The 23,008-nt window shown below is 43.7% G+C and overlaps 2 protein-coding genes across 8 annotated transcripts in view; both read right to left on the bottom strand.

Annotated features, from left to right (window-relative positions):
* SH3PXD2A (SH3 and PX domains 2A) overlaps positions 1 to 4,028 on the bottom strand; it is a 259,091-nt gene extending 255,063 nt beyond the window's left edge. For 2 of the 6 annotated variants that reach the window (XM_065067104.1, XM_065067107.1), the window contains exon 1: positions 3,070 to 3,243. In XM_065067104.1, the coding sequence (XP_064923176.1) occupies positions 3,070 to 3,141 (72 nt within the window). In that variant the 5' untranslated portion in view covers positions 3,142 to 3,243. Of the gene's footprint in view, positions 1 to 3,069; positions 3,245 to 4,012 lie in introns of those variants that run through there. The other 4 variants (XM_065067108.1, XM_065067106.1, XM_065067105.1 and 1 more) reach the window with 4 other exon arrangements.
* Positions 4,029 to 12,204: 8,176 nt separating this feature from the next.
* Positions 12,205 to 23,008, bottom strand: part of STN1 (STN1 subunit of CST complex) — a 46,897-nt gene continuing 36,093 nt past the window's right edge. For both annotated transcript variants that reach the window (XM_065067124.1, XM_065067125.1), the window contains exons 9-11: positions 21,496 to 21,618; positions 20,824 to 20,896; positions 12,205 to 16,547 (exon numbers count right to left, since the gene is read on the bottom strand). In XM_065067124.1, coding sequence (XP_064923196.1) covers positions 16,390 to 16,547; positions 20,824 to 20,896; positions 21,496 to 21,618 — 354 coding nt within the window. In that variant the 3' untranslated portion in view covers positions 12,205 to 16,389. The remainder of the gene's footprint in view (positions 16,548 to 20,823; positions 20,897 to 21,495; positions 21,619 to 23,008) is intronic.

The raw sequence follows: 23,008 nt of genomic DNA, 5'->3' as shown, positions 1-23,008 counted from the left end.
AATTTTTAAAAGGCCATCAGTATGGAGAAAGACTAGGAAATTAATTTTGAAAGTTAAAAGCTAGAAGAGCAGCAGTAGCTTATATTAGAGATATACCATACAAAAAACATGTGATTATTGATCCAACCTTCTGTTTATCTTTTCACATGCTGCCATCCAGTGACTCCAGCCAACCGGGTGATGTTTGCGCTACCCACTCGCTGACAGGGATGCAGAAGGAAGCATTGCAGGTTCCTTCCCTAGTAGTGTTTTCCAAGTGGAGAGAGAGCTGGCTAGGTTCCTACCAAATAGCACTGGATCCAAGATTTTAATCTCTTCTCACGTGCAGTGCCCTACGAATCTTCCAATGAGGTATTTATCTCTTCAGAAGTTTCACACACAGGGATGATAGCAGAAGATATACAAAGTTGCCTTCCTTCTTTTACTTTCTTGACTCAAGGCCACAAAAGCTATACTTGTATCTTGAAAGATATCTGCTCCAGGGAATGAGTCCTGGCATCTAAGCCAAGCAGTGTAGGGGCTTATACGTTACTCACATTTAGCCCCCTCCACATGCCCACAATGCCTCAGACTGGCCTTCATCTCGTCAGGCTCTACCATGGCCCTGGAAGATCACAATTAAAAGGAAAGGGAGTCATGTTAAAATGCCTGCAATACCTCTGTCATCATCCACCAGAGAAACACCACATTAATCCGATGCCAAAGTATGTGTCGCGTGGCCTTAAGGCATGGCATAAAGGTGTTTACAGATGTTGGAGACAGAAAGGCCTTTTGATATTAGAGATGCATAAGGCAGAGGGCACCAAGCTTTACGCCTTCCAAACTATCCACAGGCAATGGGGAGAGCTAAGTCCCGAGTCACATTTATATTCATTTCAGAAAAAAACAGTTGTTTCATGTTAAAAAAGAGCACAGAATCAAACTAACAATGATCACTGGATCAGACCTAGGGAGTTAAATTCTATGACAGTGTGGGTTCACCCTCAGTGAGTTACTCCAGCCAAAGCCAGATGAAAGGCTGCAGCACACGCATCTGCAGCAAACTGCAATCTAGGAAACAAAGAAGAGTCCAAGACTTTTAGACCTGTGGGCTAATTCCCTCATCTAAAAGATTCACAAGGACATACATGACTATTCTTTTTAACTGAATTACTCCAATGCTTGTTTGTCAACCAAGACCCTATTACGCTGAATACTGTACAGCCAGAGATTAAGCAGCACATGAGGCAGACACAACACTAGTCACCCAACAAATCATTTAGTTTGTGATTTTTTAGCCAAGAACTGGACATGCAGGGATGTGGAACTGTTATACAGAAGACAATATTAGAAAGGTGTATGAGAGAATGGTGAAGGGGAAGAAACAGATTTGCCACTAGAAGCATTAAAGAGAGCTTCTTGGAGCAGTTTAGGTTTCTCTTATTAAAATACAATGGCCACCAAGGAAATAAAGGTGTGTTTCTGCAGGAAAACAAGGGAAATGTTTTATTTCAAAACTGTAAATATAAGATTTAAATCCTTGCTTTCTGGTTATTTTCCAACAAATAAGAAATTAACAATGTCAGTTTCTCTTGGCCATCGGGAAGGTATTGCTACCAGTTCTGTATCTCTTTGTGCTTGGCAGACCTACTTCTCTGATGCTGAATTGCTGCCACCTTTCAGGTCAGGTAAGAGCCTGCAGTGGTGTCAGCCACAATTCACAGCAGCAGCTCACAAAAGCTAAAGAAGCCTTTCCCACCTGGAAGCGGTGAATGAGTAAGAGACTGAACGCACAGGTCCAACTGGCAACCTGAGAGGGCACCAGACCTAAAACTTCCACTCCTATGAACTGGGCACAAGATGCTTAATTCCACAGTAGATGAGAGCTTCAGCTTCACATCTACAGATCAGCATCTCTCAGCAACATAGTGCCCTCTAGCCTTAAACCGGGTTATGGTTTAAGCCTTAGAGGGAAAAGCTCAGGGATGTGAAATACTAACACAAAGCTTTATGTCCAGTATTTGGCCTTATCTTTCAGGCAACCCATTCAAAATCCATCCAGTCCTGAAGAAATCTGGCAGCCATGCAATACCAGGAAACACAGCATACTCAGAGTGATTTCACACCAGATGCAACACCCCTTCAGGCTTTTCCTTACCAAAGCTAAATGATTTATCTTCTGTATACACAAAATCCAACCTCCTCTGTGTTAAAATACAGGTTGTATTTTGATGAAAGAGTTAAAGGATTTGGTGCAACTAAAATCCAGAAATAGTCAGAGAGGGAAGAAAATATACTTTCTCTACTTTTGTGGATAGACAAAAGCTGTTCCTTTGTATGCTGCAAACTCCTGCAGGCAAAGACACTTCCACATGACACCCTGCAATACCAGAGTCTGGGAAGGTTGTTAAAAATCCTCCTCTGATGCTGCGCTATTGGCAGGAAGGTGTGAAAGGAGGAAGGTGAAAGAGAAGCGAAAGAGATCCCAAATGCTGAGTCTGCCTTGATAACTATGCAAACCAGCTCTCCCCTCAAACAAGAGTCTTAATATAACTTACGGGAGACAACGAGCAAAGGTGCTGTCAGCACCTCCAGATCACTGACCCTACAGCAGGAGAGGTTTGCTCTGCTCTCCACCGGGCACTCTGTGGTGTCCTGGCCAGGATATAGACAAACCGGGAAACTGAGAGAGACCTGTGCTAGATCTTGCCGAGCAAGAAGGGAAAGATCCACCTTCGGGAGGAAAGGAAACTTCAAAATGATAACACTTAGGAAAAAAAAAAAGGCGGAAAGGCAACAGTCAAGCAGACGATAAAAACGGGTGAGGGAAAAGGGCTGCATTTCCACAGCAAGCCACCTTTCCGCACGCCGCCCGGAGCCCCGCGGGCGCCTCACCTGCTTCCCCGCAGGGGCAAGCGGGGCGGGCGCGCCGGCAGCCCGGAGGCGGGCGCTTCGCCCGGGTCAGGCGGGGGACACCCGGCTCCCCCGGGCAGCGCCCCCCGGCCGGCGGGACACGCTCAGCGCTCCGGGCACCGTAGGCAGAACGCCCGGCGGCGGACGGGGGCTCGACCGGGCCCCGCCGCTACTCACGTAGTGCTTCGAGGGGTTCCTCCGCTTCTCCACGTCCACCACGTTGGCGTCCAGCACGCTGTAGGAGAGCATCTTCCAGCAGCCCGCGGCGGAGCTCCGCCGCTCCCTCCCGGCGCTGGCAGCTCCCTCTGCCGCGCTGCCCGCCGTGGCGATGCCGGCCGGCGCGGCGGGAGGGAGGGAGGGAGGATGCCCCGGTGCCGGCTCCGCCCCGTGCCGCGGCGGCTCCGCGCCCGACCCGCTGCCTCCGGCTGCGCGGCCAGTGCGGCGGAGGGAGGGGCAGGGCCCGGCTGGCGGCCCCGCCCCCGAGCGGCCCCGGGGGGCGCCGGCCAGACGGGAACGGAGGGGACCGGGAGCCACCGCCCCCGTGTGGCGGGGGGCGCGGCCTGCCCCGAGATGGCCGCCGCCCGCGGCTGCCCTCCGGGTGCCCCCTCACACAGGCCGGGACGGCAGGGGGAACCCCCCGCTCCCGGGCAGTCCCCCACCCTCTGCCTCGTCCCGGGGATGCTGAGACACTCCGGCCCGTTCTCCGGGAGACCCCGGGGGAAGGCACGGCCGGGGCAGCGGGCCCCTCCATCCCTGTAGAGTGTCCGAAATATCCGCCCGGCCAAGGTCACAGCGGAAATCCAGCAGCAGCCAGGGCTGAGCCCGCAGTCCCCCAGGGGCCGGCTGGGAGATCAAGGCCGGCCAGCCCTGGGGGATCTGTACTGTCCTGGCCCAGGACCCCACACGGACCATAGAAGGATCAAAGTTGGAGGAAGGTCACACAGACTCTCCATCGTGTGGGCTTTTAGAGCGATATACCCATTTCAGCTGTTTGTATACACACAAATAGATAAATGAGTGTCATCTTCCCCAGTCACACTTCAAGAAGAGCTCGCCCTAAAAATTTCATGTTGTTTTCAATAATGCGTCACTACTTTGCATATGATTATGTGGCAGTTACCTCAGAAATGGGAAATTACGCGTGATCTTCCAGCCAGCAGCTGATTTCATGACCTTCATTAGCTATTCACCAAATAAACTGCAGTTGCTAAGATCTCTCATTCCTCTGAAGCCTCTTCAAGAGCAGTCCATGCAGATTTTCCAATCATCTTCCAGAGTGCTGCCGGCCTGCAAGCCCAGGAGCGTAGACAGGTCGCAGCTCCTGGAGGGAAAATGAGAACGGTCATTATCAATGTGATTTCCTTATCCATGCTATAGGCACAGCTTCTGAACCACAGCTTTGGTACTGAGTTATTAGCCCTGCAACAATGATCATGAGATAGACACCAGGATCACAAAGCCGCAGATAGTTGAGCCTGAAGGCTGACATTTGAAAGTGAAGAAGTCCAGAGCTGGTTTCCAGGAGCAGCTTAATAAAGAAGAAGAACCAGGAGCAGCACCAGCAGTACACGGCTAATGGGTGCTGCCAGGTGGGAACCAGGTCCCTGCTGCACAGTGCCAGGGAAAGCTGCGCTGAACCAACCTTCTCCTTCCTCCTCAGCTACAACACACAGTTTACTGAAACTAGCGAACTGGCATGAAATGCTAAAATCTTGGCATTTCACCTAGGATGTGCATAGGCATACATGAGACCAGCTTTTGGTAATGGGTACAGAGGGGAACAGCCTCTGTTGTCGCTTTTCGGGGTTGTCTTTTCTCCTTCAGTGCACTCTCTTCCCTCGTCTTTGAGAGACTTCCCACCTCTAATCCTCACACATGACACAAGGCACCAGAACAATTATTTACATTAGAAACCTTTTCTGTTTAGACTGGCCAAGAAGTCCCTGGTGTGCAGAGCAAACAAAGAAAATTCTTCCTTGAAAATGTAAATATTCAAATAACCCATTGATAAAAATATGCCTGGTGCCGCCACTCTTTTGGTTATTGGATGCCTCTTTCTTGTGAGCCATTATCAATACATATCACACATTCCATCCCCTTCTTCTATCACTCTGTCCAAAAAGGAAATAAAAGTTCCTCTCCATCATTAAAAACACTCAGGGTTTGTTTTAAATCAGCTTTCAAAACATTTCATTGTGAGGGAAAGAGACAAAATACATCATTCTCCACACACTCTGCCCCATCCTTCCTGACATTCTTACTAACTGGCATCTTTTTATGGCATTCTTATCTGCTCTTCTAAGGAAGTAGCTGCTATTTTCAGTCAAACCTGAGACTGGTGCCTTAGGGTTTGTGCTCCCTTGGTGTCTACCCTGTACTTTGATGGCATCTGGTCCACTGTTCAACCTTTCCTCTGTTCAAGACAACTTGATTCTCCACCTCTCTGGCCAACCCTTTCCATTTGTGAAACCTGCCCAGCCCTTGTTCAGCTCTGGCTCCCTTCCTCCTCTGTCATCTGCTGGTTTTGTGCTCACCGCCACCTTCTGCTCTCCCTGTTTGTTTGCTGCATCCCTCCAGCTACGTAGGAAAAATGTATGTTGCTAGGGGCATGGATTGTTCTTTTAAAATATGTACAACACCCAGTCTAGTGGGAGTCCGATCCCAGACTATTGCAAGACTGGCAGAAAAATAACTGAAACCCGTTATTATGCTGCAGGCTTGTGAAAATCTGCTCCTCTCTTAGGCAGCAGCTGGGAAAATTAAACCGACCGGCGCTTCCCAGCCTTGTACTGAAGAGCCAGGCTCTGGCTGCTGGGATGGAACAAGAAAAAGACTGAGTACGCAGCAAAGAGCACAGTGGGTTTGCTGGGTGATGGACCCCATGCGCAGAAGAGCCTGTACCTGATGAGGACCATGAACACACAGGCTGAGACACTACAAATTTGTAGGGAAATTACTAACTTTAGGGATTTTAATCCTAAATCTCCTGGTATTTATATTTCTTTTCTTAAAGACTCCATTACTGAAGTCTTATTATCACAGGGCAATATCACTGCTATTATTAAAAGTTTTAACACATATATTAATGTCAACAGCTGATTTAATAATTCACCTTTACAGACTCATGCTTCCAATAAAATTCACCTGAGGAATACCCTGAGAAATTCAGACTTCTGGAGACTGAGATAAACCAGCTATTTAAAAAGCTTTCTTTTCTACTCAATTGCTAGGTAGGTATTTGAGCAAAGAATTTACTTTTCTTTTTTTTTTTGCCCAAACAGGTAATCACATTAGCCTCACAGATCTAATACAGCTACAGCCCGGCAACCCAGACTGTGCTCCAATTACAGCAAAAGCTGATGCATGACAGAATGCGTGCGCGACGGTCTCAGAGCTGCAGCATTACTTGACTTTTCTTATTTCCAGAGGACTTTGTCATGCTGGCAAATTTTTTGTAAATAAGCATTTGAGTTGTAAATTGAAAACACTTGGATCATGAAACCAGTGAGAAAATAAAACAAGGGACTGACTTTTCTGTGCTCCGTTAGGGCCATTTCTGATGCCTCTTATTAATTCATGGCATATCACTGGAGATAAGTAAAGCTCCTTGAATATTAAACCAGCCCTGTCTGTAGTGGGCTGAGTTGCTTTTAAAGATGACCTCTCTTTCTTGGTTTTGTGTTGGGTTTTTTTTGTTGGTGTGGTGTTAGTTTGGTTTTTTGTTTCTTTGTTTTTTTTCCCCGTTTGCGAGGGCTGGGCAGCCAGGTTGAACACAGCGTTTTCCTCTCGTGTTAGCCAGGAGAGGCTCACACGGTGCTCAGCACCCTGGGGGGAAGCAAAGTTCCCCATGAGCTCAGCCCCTTGTGGGAAGGGGAGCGTTTCAGTGCTGTGCATGACAGATCAGACGCACAACTCATTACTGGCAACTAGAGCTGCATGCATAATCTGCTAGACATGGTACTGGAGATGTGCCCCTTAGGGTTTTTTTGGCTCTGATGTGTAACAGCACAACACAGAGCCTTTGTTACACTCCCATCTCAGCTTCTGTACATACAAAACCTCAGCTTCTTAAAAGGGCTGCTTTCCGTGCAGTCCTTCCACTCCAGGGTTTCAACGTACACGTCTTTTGATAGGAGTGACAAGAATAGTAGAGCCTGTCTGGCATTCAAATCTCAAACTCTGGAACACAAAGCAAGACGCAATCTTTTTTTCCTATTTTTTAGAAGCCAATTGCTTTTTGTCTTCTTGGGAAATTACTGCTTTTCAAATAAAATTCACTCTGGAGATAAATAGGCCCAGCTAATTTGGTAGAAGCGAGCTGAAGGAACCATCTGCAGTCCTGGCAGAGCAGCCCCCACCCCAGCACTGCAGCGTGCCCCTTCCCCTCCCAGCCCCTCACCAGAGAGCGCCGCTTTATCAGCCCATCTGCAATCTGGTATAATGGAAAAAGCAAAATAATCAGTCCCCCTGCTAGCAGTGTACACGCTTTCCCAACAGCATAACAGCTTTTACTTACATTATGAAAGAGCTGCTTTACCCTCTCGGCTTAAATTATAAATTATCTTTTTCTTGAAGCAGTTACCTTACAGTTTAACCCTTTTGTGACTAATGCTATTTTTCAGCCCTTTTTAACCAGAGTTGTGGATGAAGGATTTCCAACCGCAGTATGTGCATTGTGTGCTCTGTTTAGGGTACTAGCAGCAAATTGCAGACTGTTTTTCATCCACATACACCTTGTACTTCTCCATTGTTATGAAGGCTTTGTAGATATCTGTCGACATTGTTAGAAAAAAAGACACAACAAAGCAAGTCCAAACCACACTTAATGTATCATATAAATGTCAGACTTACCTTGGAGACAGCTGAAGTTTCTCGAACTGATCACAGGTTTGGGATGGGGATTCCCCAGGTTGCTTCTTGGATTGTATTCCTGACTTCAGTTGGTCTCACTATTCTCAAAATAGCATATTTTGAGACTGGCTTCTCCCTCATCCTCTGCAAAAAACTTGGCAACCCATTACTGAAAATGCAAAATTGTTACAAATAAAGTCAATCTAGGAAGAAGTCATCTTTCTTTGCATTTTTTTCCCATGTTACCACTAACTATATGAATGGACACGAAGTCCTCTGTATTAACAGATTTAAAATTTCCACCAAGTCCTTTAAAACTTGAATTTCTGTGTTCATTATTTTCACTCATTCAACCTCTCCTGGAACCAAACAGTAATTTTATTTGTCTGCACATCCCCTAGAGAAAGTAAGAGAGTTTATCTGCCAATACCCAAACTAAAAAAAAACATTTGACTGATGGACTGTGAATTATAAAAATGTATCAATGAAACCTTATGAAAAGCTAGTCATGGAACTGCAGTTAGACTATAAATGAAAAAAGCACAAGCTCAACGCTGTAAGGAGAAATCTGCAACATGTAATCCCTACCACTCACTAGGAGAGTGCATTGATTTTTATTTTTTTCTTAGTTTACCTTCATACAAAAGCAAAGTGCTTTTCCCAGCAGAGAGACTTCTTTAGGAGGAACACTTTTGGACTTCCTCAGCAGCAACATCACCCCACAGGTAGACACAAACAGTATTTATTTTTCCCTAGTCATTACCAGATCAGACTTTGTAAGGCAGTAGTGGAGGTGCTTGGAAAACCAAATGCTCTGTAGGATGTCTGTTGCTTAGAAAAAGGAGTGAGATCAACCCAAACCAGATAATTTCTTGTGAAAAGTGGAGCTATAGTTTCTCTAGCAGGGTCTGGTGCAGGTGTGCTTTTCAGCTTGGAGCAGTGGACACACCATCCACATAATTCCATGCATTTATTTGGATCCAGGCATGTTTTAAGCCATGGCCACAGAGCACCAGGATGCAACCCTAGAGACCATTTCACTAATGGGAGCCTTTCTCAGGCACTGCACTACTGACTGGGGCACACAGAGACCACCCATGAGCCACAGGCAGCTGCTTCTTCAGGACCGCTGCTGTCACTCGGTAACAGCATCTGGGTGACAGTTACATCAGCCTGCACTTTTTGTTCCTCAAAGGCATCTTTTGGCCGCCTCTTAACTTTAGCATCTAACTTTGAGCATCTGAGGGACTGGTCTTTCAGAAAGGACAAAATACCTTGCAGAACAGAGGAACTATTAAAGGATAGCAGCAGGAAGGCAGAGGAAAAGCATATAAATATTACTGTGCTCTATATAAATGTGCCCAGCTGTTTATGATAAATGTTCTCTTACTCCATTTTTTCCTGCCCTCATTTCCTCCCCTGCTCTCTAATTGCAGAAAATAAAGTAGTACAAGTTCTTGGTTTCATTATATGTAACACCTGCTGCCTGTTCTGAAACAGATGTCTAAAGCATCAGTAGGTAATTATTGCTTAGCCTTTTTCAACAGGACTAATTTCAAACATCTTTGTGCTAAATCCTCCTCTCTCAGCTTCTTCTGTATTTCTCACCCTTTCCTACATTCAGAGTTCCAACAAAATCTCCTCTCTGTATCAGTTTTCTCCTGTTATGTTAGTCTGGGATCACTCTAGTCACAGACTATAACTACTTTGAATCAGGAATTAAATGCCAGAGACTTTACTGGGGAAAAGAAGAAAAGGTGAAGGAAGAAAACAATGAGAGTATCAGTCAGCATGGGGACAGTAGTTGGAGAACACCAGCTGGCTTGTTACAGCTCTAGGGCTTTTTGTGGACATTACAGCAAATACGAGTTTTACATGCACACAAGGACAAGTCCTATACTCTCAATGGCAATGATTTAAATTTTGGCAAGAGGAGAAAAACCCAAGTCCCAGCACCCTTTTCATTTCCCTACCACTGTCGTACCTGGCCAAGAAAAGCATGTGTTAGAATGAGGTAGGCCTGCAGGGCTTGCATGACTCTATTGTTGGGGAAAACATTTGAGGGAACCGAATCCTCCCTCCTATTTCCAAATATCACTGCAGTATTTGGATGAGATCTCCACTCCTTGGACTTGGAAAACCATGAACTTTCCAGGTCAGTAAGAGTCTTGGCACGTGCTTCTTTTAGGCCCATTGGCTGTTATGCAGTGACATGTATCTGCAATTTGTCTTACCTTGTTCACAGCAGAGGTGGGACGACTTCCCTGTCTACTTTTAACTTGGGGAAATTAAAAAGAAGAAGGAAGTAGACATCTCAGCCCAAATCTTCTATGGAAGCAGTGGATTTGCTGCAGCCGCTCCTCTAGTTTTCAAACAAGACAAGCAGATGTTTTGGCCTTTACATGCTTGCAGATTCTCAACTTGTTCATCGCAGGCCAAGATTGGCAGAGAGCTCCAGTTCTAGTTGGTAGGGAAGGAACATTCATTCTTCCAATCAATAACAAAAAGCAAGCTAAAACAAGAGCTGTAGGACATGTTGTGCCAGGCTAATTGGCACCACACTGTTCTGTGGCTCAACACTTGCTGAAAATTGTTCCTTTAGGTTATTTCTTTCACGAGCAAATTCCTGGTTATGCTATGCACAGGCAATATTGTTAAGCTGGGCTGGTTTCAACTTGTAAATCACTGTGACTAGATTAATATAGCCTCCATTGCACACTGAAAAGATCTTAGTAGGAATGGGCTGGTGACATTCTTAACAATCAGTTACTTAACTTTGTACTCTGATGTAGATGCTACAAGTTTACCAAATTGTAATGGTTTGATTGGCAGTTTCCATCACAAATGGCTGCCTTGACATGATCTTTAGGAGCAAACTTCAGGAAGAACAGTCCAGTTACTACTTACAAGAGCATTTCAGAACAAGCACTTCTTGTGGCAGCTGAGGTTACTGAAGTTACAAAACCAGGTTCCTTGGGACAGACTTGTGTGGTTTCTCTGGTGTTGTATGATGGAGCTTCTTCCTTCCCTTCAATGGAGGCACTAATTTGGGCTTCCCTCTTCTATCGGTGCATCCATTTTCTAAAAATGTGCAAGACCATAACAGCTCAGCATCTTTCACCCCTCTTAACTAGCCAACAGATTAACAAGTCACTTGGGGTGGCGGGACAGAAGTTGACAAGCGCTCAGACACAGTAAAATCACATCAGAGTATGAGCACACTTTCCGAGGAAAAAAAGGCTACAAGGGGACACACTAACTAGCAGACGCGCAAACTGAAAGTCCACATGAATTTTACAGACCACATCCGCAATGAAATCTGCAAGGACCTGCAAGTGGCAGGGAGAGGCAGATAGCTTCTGTCAGGGTGTGACTTGTGCTTGCTCAGGTTTGGGCAAGAGACAAGTGTTTTATTTTATAATTATATTTCTTTTGTACTTGGATACCTGCAAAAAAAAAAAAAAAAACAAAAAAAACACTGCTAGAATCTTTGAGGGTGCTCCTGGGTCTTTGGGAGGGTGTTTCCTGAAATTGCAGCTCTTTCTTGCTGCAAACTACATGGGGAAGACAGCTCAAGAGTGAACTGGATGATATCTGCCTCTTCTGGTGCCTAGACAAGGGTGAAGCACAGCCTGCTAGGATCCAGTCACGCTGTGAACAGTGCCAGCTCAGTCACGCAAGGGGATTCTACTGAATCTTTCAATTGCCAGATGACAACAAGGATATTTGGAGTTACGAAAGAAAAAGGGAACCAAGCAGAGGAAGAAGGTTTGACCAGGATCTGTGGTGCAGAGATGAACCATGAGACAGTGAATGAAATGAAGGGCCTGAGAAATGACAAAGAGGGTGTAGAACAGAAATAGATGAAAGAAATCAGGGGGAAAGCCTCTGTGCCTGACAGGGCATATTGCTGGGAATGAAACCCAAGATCCCTGGCTCAGCATTTCCCCGCTGCCAACAAACACCCACAAAAATTTTTCTGTAATGGTGGAGCTCCTGGAGGATGGTAACCAATTATTATAACTACTCTTATATCTCTGCGGCTGAACTTTTGTTTGCTCACAAGCCTATAGGGTTGGGGCAGGAGGTCTGGAGACTACGCTGAAAGACTGCAATAAAAAACATAGCACTGCACTGACAGGAAGTTTCAAAATTCAGGTTGCCCGTGGGATCTGAACTTGCTCCTTCCCCGCTTAGCGGTAAGTATAAAGATAGAAACCTTTGGTAGGCACATCTTTTCCCCACAGGATTTGCTTACCCTAAAAGTAAACCAAGCTGCAGTTCTTTGACAAGCAGATTTTCAGTACTTTGTCTCATAATTCTCCATGTGGCTCCATGCCTCACTGTCTGCTCGTTGATAAATTCTCATTCTGAATAACGAATTAGCAACTTCTTCTGTTTATGGTGTTCATCACTGGAATACACGAGTATGGAGAGATCCAAAAAAATAACAGCTTTCAGTCAAGTAGCCATCAATTTTTCATTTATTACTTTGCAAGAAGAGCTTCATTTACCAGGTAGCTTGTGTAAAATACATACCCTCATGGGTACAAATTTACAAACCAAAGATTTGAGAACAAGAACACTCAGAATTCATTTATCTGGATTTTTAAGAGGTTATTTAAGAAGTCATAAGAGGAAACATGATTCCAGGAAAAATATTTGGTACAAATAAAACCAGGGAGACCATCATTACCTCATAGAACCTGGAGAGTGAAAAGACAAGGTGTGCAAAGCAATATGCATGGAAAGAGAGGTGGAGAAAGATAAAGCTGTTAGCAAAAAGGGGCTTGGACTAGAACTAAGTCCCACTCAAGCGTCTATCCATTCATGCACTTTCACAGAGTTCTTCTCTAACAGCTCCTACCAATAGATCTCAAGAGCTTTTAATGACTAACATAAAGGAAAATTGCTTATACTCTACGTAGGGAGCTGTGTTATCTCCAATTTACAAAGGAGGGAAACTGAGGCATGAAGCAACCTCATCTCTTCTCTCACCTAAGCAGATGGCAGGAGCTGAAGGTAGAGTTGTTCCTTCTTTTCCTCACCAGAAAAGCATTCACCTTACATTTTGCTAGAATAGAAAATTAAGATTCACTGCTAATTTTTGTTCTCAGGCACTGCACTTCTACGAAAACATACCTTTTTAAGGTAACACAAAAATGCTGACTGCTTTTAAAAAATCCATTTTACTTACCTGCCTTTACTGCCATAACTGTTTCTATGGAAACTGGAACTGGCCATGAAGCAGTCGTACAACATGAATTCTCACTTGTCAGTTTTACATTAAAGTGCCACCTTCAAAGCCCTTTAACAAACCAGTAATAATTGTATTGCCTAACGAGTTTTCAAATTAGACAAAACAAGAAAGTGTGTTTTCACTGAACGTTCTGCACAATATTGTGTAGGTGTGGTCTAAGCCCAAGAATTTTAACAAGTGTGCATGATATGACTCTGTTGGTTAGGGATATGATCTTTAAACAGAGAGACAGTTTATTAGCAGTAAAAGCCCTAGTGTGTGTAGTTGGACTTACATAAAGGTGACTTATACTACTATGCATATGTCTAGACTGCTGTCACAGAAACATACTGTAGAGATACTGAGTAAATGGGTAAATCAACCCACAGTGAGCTCTGTGCTCCCACGGCTGGCTGGGGTACTTCTGCACAGGCATATGCATATGGTATTCCCTGTAGGTACAAGAGAGGGAATGCATTAGACTAAGTATTAGCCTGTGTTTAGTGGCTACTGTGGAAAAAATAAAGCATGCAAGCTTAAGGTACAACTAGTCCATACAGTTTTCCAGAATTAGAATCTGTGTAACTTAAATGTAGGCTCCTCCGTTAATTTTACTTTAACCTTTCACACTTGTAAAAACTGCAGGGTCCTTTGTGCTCATTCATATTTTCCTGAGTTAATTCAAATGAGAAAAATCCCTTTTTCCTGTTACTAGGGAACAATCTTCAACAGGATGCACCCTCAATCACAAGAGCCCAGCATCACCAGCAAGGACTGGCTGAAACACTTCCAAGGACACATTCTTTCCAGAGTCACTTATCCATCTTTCCTGAGATTAATTCTGCTCATCTCATCTCTGACACTTCACAGTTGATCAGTGCTTTTAAACTGCAACAGGGGCAGAACAGAGAGGGAAGACACTTTGTGTTTGCATCAACATCCAATGCATAGAAAACAGGTGGCTAGGGGTGTTAGGCAGATTCTACATAAAGAAACGCATCTAAAACACTGGTAAGGCAGCATCAAAGTTGAAGGCAACAGAAAATATTAAATGCTGTGTGTATGACTTTCCAAGCTGTAAAGAACAAAGATATAATCCTATTTTAAGAGGCCCTAAAGAACAATACAATCTCCAGACTATATTTTCCTCCAAGACTCGGCTGCTACGGCTCTCTCCCAAAACTCATCCAGCCCACACATTTGGCTGACACCCTCAGGAGAACTAGAATCTGCCTCTCTTCTAACCTAAGAGAGAAGATCACCTGCCTCACTGAGCTAGCAGTGTTCTTTTAAATTAGTTGCCATGCTCTTCCATATGGTCCAAGACACCACATACTTTCCTTTAAAATATCTTCAAATACATGCCAAGTAGGCGACTTGCCCATAATCAAGCAGTAACATATGGTTAACTCCTGAAGTGAGTCTGAATTTAGGAATCGATATTCCAAACTACTTTTCCCACAGACAGCCTTTGTCTTTAAGCATCACTTCAAACTGATCTGTAATCAGAGCAGGAATCTGAGAAGCAAATCACCCCTGTGGCCAACCAGACCCTTTTGTAGGCATCAATTAAAGTTGTGATTCCCCTCAGTGCCACTTCACTCAGAATCTGGACTTCTCTCCCTGCTTTCCAGAGATATTCAGGGAGGGGAACGGGGGGAGACTTCTGCAATTCTTTTTTAATCCTTTTCTGTTTCCTTCTGCACAGGTACATCCTTTCAGCACCTGTTCAGGCCCACATTAAAACCTGACTAGATGGTACCCAACTCAAAGCAGAGCAGCAACACCAAGAGTAGGGCAGCCTGCAGGGAAACCAACTATTGAGCCCTGCATCAAGTACAGAATTTACAGCAAAAAAATGATTCATACATAGTTTTCCACTATGGATAAACGCACCATCTCTTTAAGGCCAGAGTTTTCCACAGGACTCTGAATGCAAATGCCAAATATTTTGTCATGGCGTTCTCTTAGCCTATATCTCACTGCAGCCAGGCCTTGGAATGAGGCATATAATACAACAATAAACCAGAGACCTGGCACACATGGGGCTACTCACTGGCTTTCCTCATGCATATGGTTTATTTTTCCCTGCTATGTCAATCCTTATAGGGCTTTACCATTACATATGCCTCCTGGGAGTCTGCTGTTTCAGCTGCTACAGGGAAGGTGCAGAGGAAAGAGGAAGGCTACATTGAATCCTTTCTACTCTTTTCAAGTTAAAGGTCTCACCTTCACAACACTAATTAAACAAATAAATTAAACAGACAAGCCCCTGCAGCAGCAAGCCCTCTCTGAGGATAAATAATGAACAGTTCTGGGCTTTGGAACTGTGGCTTATAACAGAGTTCTGATTATTTCAGATTAAACATCTTGCATGGTAACCTTCTTTAGGCCAATGTTATTTCATCAATGTCTATTGTTCCTCTTCAAGCACAGATATGGATAGTATTTTTCCCCAAAGGTGACAAGGCATAGAAAACACAAAAGGCAACAAGGAGCATGGAGATTACAGTGGGTCTTCCCGGCTTTTGTATTTTCTTTTGCAAAGCATTTGATTTATGGTTCACCATTTGTGATGTAGAAAGCAATTTAAAAATAAAGGCTGATTCGAGAATCCTTGTCTGAACAGAATCTACAATACACATCAGCAGCACACACGGTAGCCACAGGAATCCAGACACGCTTGACAAGCAGTGGGCAAGGTAGCAGGACGGTAGCAGGATGGGTGGGATGCAGGACCCCATTTCTGAATACTAGTTTTCTGAAAAAGGTGAAGGCTGCTTTAGTAGCAGAAAGGCTGGGCACTTTCAGGAATACAAATTTACAGACATGGGTACACCAGCACTGCCAGAAAGGACAGGCAAATCTTTTGATTGTTTGCCTCCATGGCCTTTTCTCTAGCTATTATCCTGTATGTTCTTTCTCTAGCTATTATGAAGTACACACAAAAAGAAAGATACACAGCTATTACCATATGGGAAGACCACAAGATCAGTCTTTAAGCCAGAAAAACAAGTTCTGACATGATTCCTGCTCTAAACAGCTCTCTTCAGCAGTGACTTTTCTTTAGGGCTCACTGGATATAAATGTGAGGATGGCCATGTCACATCTTACTGCAGAGAAACAGCCCAGCTTCTTTTCCAGCACCCCTGCCACATTAGGATGTCCAGAATCAGTTTGATACAATTTTCACTAGGAACAGAGTAGAAGTCAGCAAGAATATTAAAACAAGTACTTGGACAACTTCTCTGGAGCTGAACAAAAATAGCATTTGGAGAATCAGAATGCACTTTTTCTCTTCCTCATAAAGATCAGACGAGATAATAGCAGCTTTTCAGGGTCACTCAACCTTTCCTCCTCTCCTTTATCCTGAAAGGACCAAAATGATTGTATCTTATCTTCTCTCTTTAAAATGCCACATAATATCCTTCCATAGTGCTGACGACATCACTGTTACTCTCCAGCAGTTCTAAGACACGGTGCATCACCACTTCAGCCAGAGAGGGGTTGTAGCTCTGCTGAACGCAACTCAGGACATGAAGGAAATGGCAGCCTTTTTCAGCATCTGCAGGAAAAGAGGAAAATGCAGTCAGGTGTAGAGGAAAGACTTCAGTCTCACTGTCTCTTTTTAACTATTATAATCCACATTAGTCATGAAAATATAGCTGTCACAGAGGAAGAATGTCCTAGGTACTAAAGCAGAGATGCATGTATTCAGAGTGGAGAGATCCAGTCCGTGCCTACAGTTCCCCTATTATCAACTGACTTTTCTGGTAAGTGTCAGGGCTGTAATGAGTAAAGATGGTAAAAGATAATCAGTCTTGCAAACTCTGATATACAGGGCTCATTCAGTACAACCTGATGATGAGGTTAATAAGAGTACCTCAACTGTACACCTGTGCAAGCCGTCCAGTTTCTGCAACTGCAGAAGAAACCAAATAAAAATCCTTTTGCTCACACCCAACTTCAAAAACGGCCATAACAGAAAGAAGGTCCGTGACCAGGACTTGGAACTGCCTGCCCAATGCTGGCATCTTGTGGAAAAACTGCTACAGTGCAACTTAAATTCACCTAGCAATGCAATCTCATCCATGCATCTAGAACCACAGAACCATTTTGGCTGGAAGAGACCCTCAAGATCATCAAGTCCAACCATAACCTAACTCTGGCACTAAATAATGTCCCTAAGAACCTCATCTATATTTCTTTTAAACACCTTCAGGGTTGGTGACTCAGCCACTTCCCCAGGCAGCCTGTTCCACTGCTTCACAACCCTTTCCATGTAGAAATTTTTCCCAGTCCTTCAGACTATTCAGTCAATTATGAGAGCAGAAAGTCACGGAATTTCAGTATCAAGTTTTATCTCCTTTTAAGAGGAATGAACTGTGAATGTGTATAAGAGAACAGAAACCCAGAGACAAATGTCCTTAATGGCTGCAGTGTTACATACAGTTACTATGTGCCTGCTGGAGCCATCATTTGAAGCTCAGCTGCCTCAGTCAACACTTTCCCCAACAGACCCTGCAAACCCACTAATCATCAGTGCTGCAGGCTCCCAGTCTCCCCAAGTGCTGAATTCCACAACAGATTCATTTGTCCTCCATGACTAACAATGGAAAACTAGCATAAATGACAAACCAGCACATATGATCTTCCTCATCCTCAGTAAGTTTGATAAGGGCACTGAGAAACCACCATGGGCCAGGGAGGTCCCTGTCTCTACTCTAGAATCAGCTGAGCCCCAGAACTGTCTGAGAAGCTGCTGAGAAAGGTCACTGGTAGATAGGAGGCAGTGCTGAGTACTGGCAAATAAACAGTGCAGCCTAAATCCTATTAGCCTGTGATTCAGGCAAAGATATTTCTTTTGAGTCAGTGATCCAGCATGATGAAAGACTTTTGTTACTGGCAGCCAAAAATACATCCACCACCCTAGGGAAGTGCAGAGAACAGAACAATGCCTTCTCCACCTGGCTATAGTGACTGTTGTTGCAAACAAAGTGGGTAGCTGCATTTTGCATTAGTCACAGGTTTGTCATAAGAAGGTCAAACTGCCCATCCCTGATCTATGGTAACATAACTTAAATCTCAATGAATTAGACTACTGACTCAGGTGTTACCCAACAGTACAATACATATTTTCCTCCTAGATGCTAGTAGAAAATGGCATTTTGGGGTAGATGCAGGTGTGTATAATCATTAAGTAACCCAGAAACACTCCTAGTCTACAGCCCAGCTTTGAAGGAATACTGGGTTCTAGCTTTTGTTCACCAGCTGAGGTAAACCAAGCTGGGATGAACTGCCTTGCTTGACTACCAGGTATCAAAGAGGACAGTCACAAAACAAGTGCCATTTGCCCACTGTGGATACCTCATACAGGGTCCATTTTGACATATTAAAATTAACTTCAAGGGGTTTTTGGTTCTTTTCCTCTCTACTATTAGCCTCATCTAAGCCTAAAACCAGAGCAAATTTATCAAAACAAAACAAAAAACAAACAAAAAGTCGTCGTCCCCCCCCAAAAAAAAACCCAAAACACCAAAAAAAACAAAACAAAACACCAACAACCAAAACAAAGAAAAAACCCCACAAACAAAAAACAGAAAACAAATCTGGACCAAGTCTATCATTTTGCAGTTCAGTCTGGAGTCAAAATGTACAGTCATCCTTTTCTTCCTGTCTTAAGCCTCTAGATATTCCCACAGTTGCCTCACAAGGGGGCATTTAAGATCAGGCTGTTGGGAATTACAACTGGAGGCAAGGACTAGCATTGTCAGGTAGGCCTATTACAGATCAGGGTTTGCTGAGCTCTGACTAGGCACTCTGAGGACTTTTTTTATTTGTACAATAGTTCTGGGCAACTGGGTTGCGCCTGAGAATGTGCCACAACTAAAGCAAAGGAGTGAGGCATTGCCTTCAAAACTGGCAGAGAAGTAACTCATTGGAGAGAAGTGTTCCGTTTATCACAAGTCAGTCTTCCTGTCATGGAAGATCAATGTTATTCTTGAAGGAAAATGGGTAGGAATTTCTTGCAACAAACCAGTTAAAGCTCTTGAAGTATTAGCATGGTCTTACTTTCTGACTACGAGCCTGCTCACCAGTCAAGGCCAAGCAGGTGAGTGACTGCGAGCCCACCAGCAGAGGGGGTCCGACAGTTACATCAAGCCCTACACTCTTGCATCACTCACAATAAAATATCTGCAGTTCCCTGTTGGTTTTGACAGAAGCTTCCTGGCTTTCCTTCTCAAAAGCTTCTATAACCAGTGACCAGGATACTGGAAATGTCCTTCTGAAGACTAGCAGAGAAAGAGACACTGACCTGGAAATTGTCCTCTTTACAACAGGAAACTAAGTAGATGGAAATCTTCAAGGAGAACAAGAGACTTTGTAAAGCAGTTGCTATTTTTAAACTGCTCAGTTTGGAAAACATGGCTTTGGGGGCTCAGGACTCTTCAGAGTCTTTTCTGTGACTGATCTATGAGTTTCAATCTGCTGTTGACTCCTCCTGACTGGGAGAAATAATTTCCCAACCAGAACTGAGAGTACTTTACCAGAGGGCAGTTAAATACCAGGTGGTTGCTCAGTGCCCTGTGTCAACTGTATACAGGTTCTGGTCTTTTACAGGTTCTGGTCTTTATAGTGGCACAATTATACAAAAAAAAAAACCTCCCAGCAGAACTAGATGATGTATAAAATAAGTATAGAGGAACAATTTGTCATTTTACAGAGATATTTGTATTTGTTAATTGGATAAAAGACAGTAAAACAACGTGCTATAGTAACTTGTAGCACTGAAACAGCCTTGGGCAAATGAGCCTATCTTCACCTGCATGCCGAGTAACATCCACTCCATCCATCCAACAAAGATACAAATCTCACCTCCACTTACAAACCTTGTCTACAATTGTACCACTGCTTAAGGTAGCCAGTTGGAAACTCAAAAATAATACCACTTCACATAGCCTTTTTTCAGGATAACCATCACACACCAGGTCCTACAAGCACTACTGTAGTTATGACAGTATAAGGATATGAGCAATTTAAGATTATATGCCTTACGTTCTAGTCAGTCATTTATTCTATACTGGAGTGCATTCTATCTCACAAATAGCTGAACTCCAGCAGCAAGTGATCCCTGCTGACACATTCTGCCCAATGAATTGAAAGAAACTCTGTAGCAATGTACCTGTGTAATTAGCAGACATTTAAGTCAAGCACAAGCTATCACTATGGCAATATGACACAACAGGCTTAAGGGACAGGGATAACTCAGAAGCCACATGAGGTACATTAGCTGAAAAGAAGTGGATTTTATTAGGCTGAAATACCTACCTGCAAAGGACAACCACCTGAGCTCTACCTGAGCTTAAAATCTACAGAGACTATCCCAATGACTTAAGTAAATTTTATTGTTGACAATGTAGGCGGGGATTTCACCTTTCTGCAGGGTCACTTTTGTGTTAACTCCCCTGTAGAAACTGAACTAGCAAGATTTGCTACTTATTCAAAGTGCAAAGCAACAGCTGCTAGGTGCTGACCTAACTTCATTACACCTGGTTCCTCCCAAAAGCTAAGTATTCTCAAAAGATACAAATCTAAAATAATGGCTACTTGTTTCAGATCCGAGAGGTTTGCTTCCTACTGGGCACACCTGCTCTTTCGCCCTGCTCACAGGAAGCTGCTCTTGCACTCCTGCTTTAGCTATAGTGATTAGCTACACCACCAACTTAGCTCTGAGTTCAAGGGTAAAGACAAGAAGCGTATATAATCCAGCAGCAGGAGGAGATATTGTCATCAATAAACCAACACCAGCTCATAGGAGCCCCGATCACACTGCTACTTACGCCTGGGTTTTCGACAGTCTTCTTTAATCACATCAAGGGTCACTTTAAGCAGCTCCTTATCATGGTCAGTCACCTGGAGAAAACAGAAGGAACTGGCAATTTATAGCAGTCTATTTCACAGCAAATGGCACAGCCATTGAAAAGCAATCCAAAGCCATGATGTATTCTAAACTAACACTGTCATAACTGCAGTATGCATTATATACTGCCTCCAAGATTAATAACGAATGTTAAGTCTTCAGTTATTATTTTTAGTACTATTAGCAGCATACCTGAATTAGGTGAAGAACATGATATACCAGAATTCAACCCAAAAGAGGGCAATCAACTCAGTAGCACACCGAGTTTCAACCCACTCCAATAAAGAGAACCATCCCAAGTCGCAGGCTTGTGTGCCCAGCTGCCTCAGCCCACAGTTGGGCAACCCAGTGAACACAGACTGCACTTGGAACTGCAGCAGTGTGTCAGTCTGGTGCTGAGTTACAAAGAGAACAACTCAGTGGGTGATACAAAGATAAAAGCAACCGTGAAATAAGCCGCAGATAAGCAGCACTTGGATGTCCAGCTTCTCTTTCTGAAACAATTCTACTGTTTCTAAAATGTTGCTACTGTTTCTGCTGGCTATGAAAGTCATATCCCTGAACTTGTTGCAACTACAGCTCAGTTCCTTACATGGTATAGGTCCTTGGAGCTACTAGGTTTCTGGAAAACCACCCCTTTTTCTTGCAGCATCCTTATTGCTTCCTTAAAAACACTGTGAATCCTTTTGGAACTGGAGTCATTTTTTGACTTCACCTGGATGGGAAGAAAGGAATGAAGCAGATGGTGAGAAATCTCAGCTCCACTAAGTTACCAGCAGAAGCTCCGGTTGATTTCAAAGGCAAGGAGACTTGAGGTGATTTTGTTACACTTTTTTCTTTATTTAGTACTTCACAAATCATATGTATGTATGTACATATGAACTAACCAACATCCCAGAGCTTTAAAAAAATGAACAAACAAAAAAACAAACCACACACCACAAGCTTGTGCTGTTCTTAAGGAACCACAACCTCCTAACTGCCATCTTTGTATTTAGCAGCTATTTGATTATGTACTGAGAACGTTCTTTTGGAACAGGCTTGTGGTGCCAGCAGAGCATTTGGCTGTTTAGCTAATCAAGATTTGCTCATATTCAGAGTTTTCCTGATAATAAGGGTAGGAAGATAGGCAGATCAAAGCTTTGTAAGGTAACACTCAAGAGGAATCCAAGTGCTGGGGACTGGATTCCCATCTGCTGACTCCAAACTGAGAAAGTGTCCAAGGAAAAGGAGGACACTGGCAAGAACAGTATTTGTTTTTTCTCCCCTTCGTTTCCAAATTTTTACACAGCCTAATGAAATGAAAGGATAAAGAGCATGCAAGAAATTAAGACTGGTATATGAGATAAGGGAACAAAGGCAAGGAAAAATTATGGATAGATAAGAGCAAACTTACACTTCTCTATCTTCATCTGTCTTACTATGTCCTTCAACCTCCCATTTATCTACACAGACTACTCCATTTCCCCAATTGCTGTTTCCTCATCTGTTGGGAGTACACTGTGCTCCCTGTGGTTTTCCTGGGGGATAGAGCTAAACTGCTTCCCACAAACCAACATGTGATAAGTAGAACCACACCAGAGCAACCAAAGCAACATTTGCCAAGCCATTTCTTCAGCTATCACTGTAAATGCTCCCATCTTGTCCTGAACAAAAGTATCAGATTTCACATATCCTACACTTCACTCACCAGATGCACTCGCAGAAGGCTTAGGAGTAAAACAGGCAACCACCATGTACCTGAATTAATTCACATCAATTTGGGAAACAGACACCACATTAGCAATATAAGAGTGTCTTTTCACAAAACATTCTATCAATCTATTTGCAAGTCTCAAGTGAAACTCTGACTGCCTCTGAGCCTGGAAGCTGATGTGGCTAACTGGGAATAGTGGAGAGATCCAATAGAGGTATTAACATTCGCATGCACCACAAGTTTCTCCATCCCCTTCCTCCAGCTAATCCTCCATATTTCAACAGGCTATCATCACATCCCTCCCTCTCTCTGTCCCACAACAGCTATCTACCTTTTTCCTCTCAAATCAACACTCAAAAATAGTTGCTTAATAGTTCTTCAAGATCATTAACATGGAACAATGGGTATT

Source organism: Columba livia, chromosome 6, assembly GCF_036013475.1.
Source record: "Columba livia isolate bColLiv1 breed racing homer chromosome 6, bColLiv1.pat.W.v2, whole genome shotgun sequence".
Classification (NCBI taxonomy): Eukaryota; Metazoa; Chordata; class Aves; order Columbiformes; family Columbidae; genus Columba; species Columba livia.
Note: the sequence above shows the minus strand (reverse complement) of the source record. Positions and strands in the feature narration are given on the sequence as shown.